The following is an 8,948-nucleotide window of genomic DNA, read 5'->3' as shown; positions in this document are numbered from 1 at the left end:
TTAGAAAAGCAAATTAAAACAAGGGAAAATAATTAAATAAAAACGGTTCCAAATTTATTTACAGAAAAGAAAATATGCATAATTAACTAAATTAACTAATATTGTAAAAAAAAAATTATCTAAAAATAAACAGAAAATGTGATAAATAGATAAAAAAAAATATTAAAAAATTTAATTAATGAAAAAATTATAAGTTAATATTCTCCTACATTTTGAGGATGAACCGGAATAAGATTATGTAAGTCTATAAATAGACACATTTTTTATTTAATTATTTAGAAAAGCATTTAAAAACTACAAACTAATCGTTTTTTCTGACTTGCAAATGAGTAAAACACCTTAAATTAAAATCAGCACTTCAACTATCAAATTTTAACACGATCTTTACTCTCAGAATAAACGACCTTCATAACCCCATCATTCACAGAATCGTACTACGTAAACAAAAACAAATCATTTACATTAGCCATTAAAAAATATCACTCAATCAATGGGAATTTGTATGACTTTTCCGACTCAATGCAGTTTGCAATGTTGAAAACGTTACAGCAATATTGCGTTTTCCACTTACACATGCTCTCCATCCGATATAGTATGTAATTTCCACTGCTCTTACATTTCACACATAATGACTCATAACACCCAAACCGCTAACCAAATAAAACATTCGTACATAAACAACTACAACTGCGAAAACCAACATAACATTCGTGAAAAAATTATCGCGCTTGTTATTTTTTTCGCGACGTGCTGTCGATAATTATGCACAAACATATGTATGTACGTGTAATTTATGACTGCTCACATTTCATGACTTTTCAACCCCAGCAAAAATTATTCATGCAATTTTCTTCACCATTTTCGATATAAACAAGCTTATTTGGACTTTTTTGTGAGTGCGTTCGGCGGCGGTAATTCATGAATGTTTGCTCGCGCATTTTTGTTATTGGAAAGACTTTACACCCTTAAAATGCGGTTTATGGTAGTGTGGGGCCCAGTGCTTAAAAGCAGCATGTACTTATGAGAATACACATAAGAGCATGTTCGTTGAAAATTTGCAGCGTAAGCTTGACTAATATCGATAACATATAAAATTATTTCAATCTAAAGCAATTGTATTCATTATTAATTCAAAGAAATTCCGATCTGCAGTTTACTCGGTGATTGTACCGTTGTTTTGAAAAATAATTCATGCAAAATTTCGTAAAATATGTTGAAAATAAAAAGGCTTTCCATACAAGGATGTGTTTTTGATCTACAATTTATATATAGTGATCCGATCTTAAAAAATTAGTTCGAAGAAGGTGGTGTTGCCATGAATGGTAATCCTTGCTAAATTTCGTGACGATATCTTGTCAAATAAAAAAGTTTTCCACACAAGCCCTTTACGCCGATGGTTCAGTTTGTATTGCAGCTATATAAAACATAGTGATACAATCTCGACCGCTCCAACAAATAAGCAGATTCTTGGTGGGGAAAGAACTCCTACAAAATTTCAGATCCATATCTCAAAAACTGCGGGACTAGTTCCCGTATGTACAGACGAACAGACCGATGATCATAGCTAAATCGACTCAACCCGTCACGCTGATCATTTATACTTGTATGTACATACATACATATACATATACTTTTTAAGGGATTCCCGACATTTCCTTCCGGGTGTTACTTCTTCGTCGCAAGCTTAATATACACTGTTCGGCGTATAAAATGATATCGATAGTTGTCATATTTCTTAACACTCACACAAATTAGCTACAGCTGAAAATAATAAATTTCAGACATTGCCCATTCATATTTCACACAAAACTACAAATATAAGTATGTATAAATTTAAAGTAACAACAATTAAATATCAAATAAATGTGTTTGCTTGAAATGTGGAATGTATTGCCACAATTGTTTTCGGTGCCATTCTTACTGCGTTAATATTTGTTGATATCGATTTCTTCCAACTTTTATGTTATTTTTTATTATTATCATTTATTGCATTGCTTAGCTGATTTCAAGAGCAGGCAAAACAGGCACACAACAAAAAAGAAACAATAATAATTAAACCAGCAGCGGCGACGAAAAGCAAAACAAAGTCTAATTAAAATCAGAACAACAACATACGAAGAATTGCTGATAACGTGTTTGGTGACATGAGTTGCCAAATATACTAGAAATACATATACATATGTATGTACGTATATAGTGCAAGTAGCAGAACGAAGCAATTAAATACGAGTGCAAGAAGAGAGTTGTGTCATATGTCAAATACACACAAATGACAATCAGCTGACTTTTGAATTTCAAAGTACCGAAATTTTTTTGCATATATTATCGAACGAACATATGTATTTATGATATATGGGCAGTTTATCGGGCAAATAGTTTTAGATACATGAGCGTTTTTGTGAAAATTCTTAAACTTAGTGTAATCGGCTTACAAAACTTTAAACGACTTTTTTCTCGATACGCAGTTTTCAGTGTCGACGGGTAAAATATTTCGAAAACGCCTGGACTGATCGATATAATTTGCGTAATGTCTTCTTAGTCGTAATAGTCAGATTATTTAAGCAAAAAAATCATGCTCACCGCCTGACACTCTTTTTCGGAGCTCCTTCTGAAGATCGGTTCCCGGTTAAAGGGTATACGAAATTTTTCATAATAAATCACTGATTATTAAATAAATGACTCTCATAGAAGCCCTCGTCACTATTGGCAAAAAACTGGGGATATTGATTTTCACAAGCTTATCTTGAGGCTATTTTTTTACCAGCAAAAGCCATCACTATAAACAGGTGGTAATCATTGGTGCCAGGGACTTTAAGGTGGATGCATAGCAACTTCCGAACCTAGTTCCCGGAGCTTCGGCCAGTCACTATCGATGTGTGATCTTGGCGTTGTTCTAATACAACACAATTGCTCTCTTCTTAGCGATAAGTGGTAGTAGCTTTCTCCAGCCTGTTCAATTGTTAGCAGCACAGATCCGAAAGAAAAGCTTTGTTGTGGAGCACATCATAGTAAATGATTCCCTGCCTATTCTACCAAACACATGGCAAAATCTTTCTGGACTGTCATTCTTAGTTTGATCACCGTTTGTGCTGCTTCGGTGCTGTGCGACTACGACCGTTTTTGCTACACGTTGTCGTCTCTCACTTACCAAACGTTTCAAAAATGTTTAGATTTTTTGCGCTCTGTCTAATATCTATTACTACTAATGTTGATTATAGTACACCGAAATGTTGGAATCGGGCAGATGCTGAATATATCCTGATCCCATCAAATTGTATAATTTTAGATTTTTTTCGTTTTCTCTTTAGGTTAATCTGGTAGGCCAATACGCCACGCATAGACCAGTTTGGTCCTCTGGGATATCAGATGGAGTTCAGTTGCTAAGTCAATGTATAATAAGTAGTCATAGTTTGGGATTTCAACATTTAACGAATTTCAACAGACTTTGCGGTCTCACTATTGATACCGCCTCCAGTGTATCACACCGTAGGAACCCCAAATGCGTACATCGTAGTCTTGACAATGCAGGACAAGTGCACAAGAGTTGCTCCATTGTTTCCCTGGTGCCCTGTTCTAGCCATTTCCTGCAGTCTTCACGATCTGTCAGCCCCAACCTCCGGGCGTGTGTTGCCACCAGACAGTGACTAGTTAGAATTCCCATCATGTTCCTATAGACAATAGAAATTTTGTTTACTTACGACCTACCGTTTTGCAGTTTTGGACCCAGGTAGCTCGTTTCATCTTGAATGAGGTTTCCAACTCAAGTTTACAGGCAAAATTTCGCGTAAAATATAGCAATATTTCGTAAATGTTTTTCCATAACTGTTTTCAGCAGAAAAAAAAATTCTAAAAATCGCCCTCAAACGTGACAAAATGACAAAACCGTACTTGATATGTACATATGTATGTAACTAAATCAAGCATGAGCTGACTCATATGGCTGAGGCTTATACTTTCATATTTCCATTATTAATATTGCTCTTCAATCAACCTTTTAACAAGTTGCCTCTGTGTCGCACAAATCAATAAAGGGGCAGACAATGTGCAACAAAGCAGGCGAACAACAATCAACCCTGTATATGTTTGTGGAAGATGACAGCTGTTTCTTCGACTTGACGCCTTACAAATATATCATCCACAAGTTTATGACACATAACAATAAACTATATTAATAACAAAACATTATTGTATGGGGTGGTGGGGTACATAAGCGAAATTGTAATAACAAAAACTTTGTGGGGTGTATAAACCTTTAAAGAGCATTCGCATTTGTCGGTGTGTGTTTGTGGATGGTATGCGGTGCGTTGTGGTGTGACAGGTCAGTGTCATCATCAATTGTTAGGAATTAATACGGCACAAAAATCCACTTTTTTATTGACATTTAAATATGTTGGGTATGAAATGGCAGGCGGGAACGTAGGCAATTTTTAAATACATGCATGTGTTAAAGCTATTGAGCGACTATTGTCACATTTAATTATTGCTGGTATTTCAGCTGTTTGAAATATGCATGACAAAAGCTTTGCTATTGCAGAGTCTGATTTGTTTCGCTTTGAAAATCAATAGCAGCTATTTTAACAAGCATTCGATTAAAGTCTTTGTATGAAAAATATCCACAAAATGGTTCAATAATACAATATTGTTGCATTTTTTTAAGAAACTACTGTAACAAAGAAAAATTGTCAGTAAAAAAAAAAAAATACGCGTTGCATAAATAAAACTATTTACAAACACAAATTTTTTGGTTAGCAGATGTGCAGATATTGCCGAATAGAGGTGAAAACTGTAATCAAATAACAACATTAAAAATATATGAAAGCGAAAATTAACAAAAACGACAACAGTCATTGCTGATAATACATACAATATGTGAAACAGGTAATAATCACACTGGTGTGACCATACTGATAAATGAAACAAAGATTTAAGGAAAAGTGACACAAAAAGGAAATTTGTTGGCGGTGTAGAAATGAAACAAGGTTAAAATTTAGTAAATATGCATAGTAATCCATGCTAAATTTCATGCCGATATCTTGTCGAATGAGAAAGTTTTCCATACAACCGCTTTGCTCAAATGGTTCAGTTTGTATGACAGCTATGTGCAATAGTAGTCCGAGCTGAATATATTCTACGGAGATTGTAGCGAAGCTCATTTTCGTGCAGGTGCCTTGTTAAGTTGCAAATGCTATGCAAGGACTTGGGTTTTATAGGTAAGTTTGTATGGCAGTTATATGCCATAGTTGGCCGATAACGGCGACTTTCCTGACGTGATATTTTTCTCATTCTGTTTCCGGGTCATAAGCAAAGATCTAGGACTCATCGTCAGTAATAATACGTTTCATGGCATCCTGATAGTCGGAAAGCTATGTTTCACAGACGTTAACAATCATGCTTTCACTTTCCCTAGGCAGAAGTTTTCTTTCAAAATGGTTTACACTGACCTTTCCAATAAGATCTCTGATCTTTATTTGATCATCAGTTGACGTTGAGTGTCGTCCTAGTCGTGGTTGATCGTCAACACTTAATCGAGATTATTTCAATATTTTGTACAAATAAAAAATATTTCCTCGCGATAAACAATTATCACCGAAGGAAACCCTTTTCCAATATTCTAAACGTTTCGGCACCAGAAATTTGATTCCGCCCACAAAATTTAATGGAACTCCTTTGTTGAATAATATCACTCATTGTACTATGTACTTCAGAAAGACAAGCATATAGTAAACATTAATGATTATTTTGATGTGACTTAAAAAATATTTCGACGAATGTGTGTTCGACCGCAGTTTAAATTAAAAAGTAGTATGAAAACTCATCTGCTGCATAATTGAAAATCAGTAAATATTGCTTTAAGCTCCAATTTTTCAAACGATGCATGCTACAGTTCCTCTTTATTCTTTATGAAGGATGAAATATGCTCGGCACGCATAGTGTGAACACACTATTATGACACTCATAAGTGAAACCAGGACTTGGCACGAAGTTTGGACACATTGTTAGTCGTTTAGAAAGCAGAATATTCTCCAAGAAATAAATGAATGCAATCTTTAACTGAAAAACTACTTTCGCAAAACCAAAACAGATTCGCTTCAAAGTTGACTAATCATTCAATACCAATCGATTATTTTCATATGTCAAAGCGTTAACATCGAAATGTGTTTTAGCAATACAGCCAAATTCAGCAAAAATATTTATTAAATTATATTTTTTTTATAAAAACAACTATTTATGACAATATCAAACAATAAACACACTTGAGTTATAAACTTAACGCTCAATTTGCAAAAAAACATGAGCGTATATTACACGCTACCGCGAACTTAGCATTTCCACAGTTGATTGGACGATTGGTTCCGCATTTTTTTTCTCTAATTTTTTAATACTTTTTATGATATGCACAAACAAAAACAGTTGACTGTCTAATATTGCAACAATTTCGAAGAGCAACGAAAATAAACGAATAACTTCATGTAGTGAGCAGCGAGCGAGTTAACAAGAATATTGATTACTTGAAGACTGATAACAAAATGAATTGATAAAAACTGATAGCGTAGTGTGCTTTTTTGGACTTGATTTCACTTGCTCGTAAATTCTGCACTCATGAATGGTGGGAATTATATTTATAGTAATTTATATGTGAAACTTTTGAACACTATCACTTATTTTATCTGTCCCCATAACTCTAACAAATTTTTGCTGCAATAGTGGCGTTTTAGGAATTTTTTTTTTGATTTTTATTAAAGCAAAGTCTATTGAGAAATAATTAAAATTGCTGCCTTTATGTCTAATTTAATTCGATTTTATATACATATATACATTACTATATTATTTTACCTTAATTTTTTATCGCTATCCGTAAACGATAATCGATCTTCACTGGTTATAAAAATTAAAAATAATAATAAATTATTTATCTATTGGAATTCACTATACCACCTCAGTAAATTTTTTCATTACATTAATTTTTATCGATATCGATAATTAATTGATTTTACCGATTAAATAATGATATGAAATAAATTGTTCATATATAGATAGAGTAATTATCAATTATTAAATTTTTATTACTTTCATTTATTTAACGATAAATAATCGATTCGAACCGATTAAAACATAAAAAAAATATTTTTTTATCTACTGATATTAATTAGTTAAGACATAATTAGAAATCGATTCCGCTTAATTATCGAAAATATGAATTTCGATCCTCTCTAATATTGATCTATTACATAATAGTTTTCAGTTTTTTTTTAATTTTCGGAATATTGCAATTAAGGTTATGCAATAATTAAGCTAGAAGTTAAGATTAAAAAATAGTAGATAAAAATGAACATAAAAAAATATTTTTCTATCTACTGATATTAATTAGTTAAGAAATAATTAGAAATCGATCCCGCTTAATTATCGAAAATATGAATTTCGATCCTCTCTAATATTGATCTATTACATAATAGTTTTCAGTTTTTTTTTTTTAATTTTCGGAATATTGCAATTAAGGTTATGCAATAATTAAGCTAGAAGTTAAGATTAAAAAATAGTAGATAAAAATGAAAGCTAGGTAGATTAATTAAAAATTGAGACGCGTGAAAGACCATTACATATGTTTGTGTACTTAGTTTATCACCATTATACTCACAATCTTATTGAGAGCATGACACATTTCGAAACACTAAATAATGTTATTAATTCATTAAGCGGGAAAATGAAGGGGCTTAAATAGTTGTCACTTTCATTTTCGCTTTTACTAAGCCTCAACAAAGAAATGTATGAGAAAAAGCATATCTATATTTTAGAAAATATATACATACATATGTATGTATCTATAGCGAAAAATAAAATTATGAGAGAAAATGTGATTAACAGCCAATTGAAAGTATTTTTTTTTTGTGTCGCGAGAGAGAAATAAATGACATATTTTTTCCCGTAGGCTCAAAGATTGTGTCATGCATGTGACGGCTGACGCATAGCGATTCCGCATCCCAAAACCGAACGCAAAAAAAAGAAAACAAACAGATAAAGTTGCTTTAAAAGGCAACTTGACCATCACATTACCAAATTCGTTGCAGTGAAGGCGATTATAGTCGACATTCAAAATGTTTGGGATGCACACATAAACGGGAAAAAATACATACAAAGCGAAAACACAGCTGTTGTTAGCTTTATAACGGTATACATTTGGTTAACGATGACGCGTTTAAACGACACAGCGTGATTTAGTATTAAATTTCGAGGTAAAGTCAAAGTTTTAAGCCAAGAATTTCTGGCATCTGTGTCAATTGGCCGGCAATATGCGACCACACGTGAACTTTAGTACGGTTGAACGTGTGAAACGGCAGGAATGCAACGAAAGTGAAAGCATGCATGTAAACATAAGGCGGGTGAGAAGTTACAAATAACTGCAAAGAAATGTAGGGAAAAACAGCTGACACTACAATATGAAGGTAATTTATTTAATTCTTCTTTATTTATTTTACCAAAAGAAAGTGTGTGCAGACATAATTGAGTGCTGAAATGCAATCGAAGCAATGAAAACAATTAATCATTTGCGAAGTGATTAACTAGAATAAAAAATAAAAATTCTTGTAAAAAGCAAGTCATGCACTTCCCACAACCGTTTATTCAGGTTACGCACTAATTGCACTCAGTTTCTTTCAATTTATTGACACATTTTAGTTAAAATTTTTTATCTTGCCACTCGTATTCTTGCATTTACCTTTATTACAATCTTTTGGTGTTGCGTTTGACACTTTGGGCATCCACAAATCGCCTGTACCAGTTTTCAAATAAATCATGTTTATTGCCGTTAGTAAGCGGGAAAATATTTTTAAATTTTCAGAGGCTGCGTGAAGACTGTTATGTTCAATGAAAATATATAACTTAAATTTATTTATTGCGTTAATTATATTAATTCGAAGCACAAAGAATTTAGCAGGGATATTTGAATTGTA

At 32.8% G+C, this 8,948-nt stretch overlaps 1 protein-coding gene across 2 annotated transcripts in view; it reads right to left on the bottom strand.

Moving 5' to 3' along the window:
* LOC108974603 overlaps positions 1-8,887 on the bottom strand; it is a 56,736-nt gene extending 47,849 nt beyond the window's left edge. The window contains exon 1 of one of the 2 annotated variants that reach the window (XR_001993805.1): positions 8,714-8,887. Coding sequence is in view for 1 of the 2 variants with exons in the window: in XM_018942528.1 (XP_018798073.1) it covers positions 8,714-8,792 (79 nt within the window). In the remaining variant the exon portion in view is untranslated. The remainder of the gene's footprint in view (positions 1-8,713) is intronic. The other variant, XM_018942528.1, reaches the window with a different exon arrangement.
* Positions 8,888-8,948: the final 61 nt, after the last annotated feature.

The sequence above is a fragment of the Bactrocera latifrons genome, unplaced genomic scaffold, assembly GCF_001853355.1.
Source record: "Bactrocera latifrons isolate USDA-ARS-PBARC rearing strain unplaced genomic scaffold, ASM185335v1 scaffold_57, whole genome shotgun sequence".
In the NCBI taxonomy this organism is placed as follows: domain Eukaryota; kingdom Metazoa; phylum Arthropoda; class Insecta; order Diptera; family Tephritidae; genus Bactrocera; species Bactrocera latifrons.
This window is presented reverse-complemented; position numbering and strand designations above follow the sequence as displayed.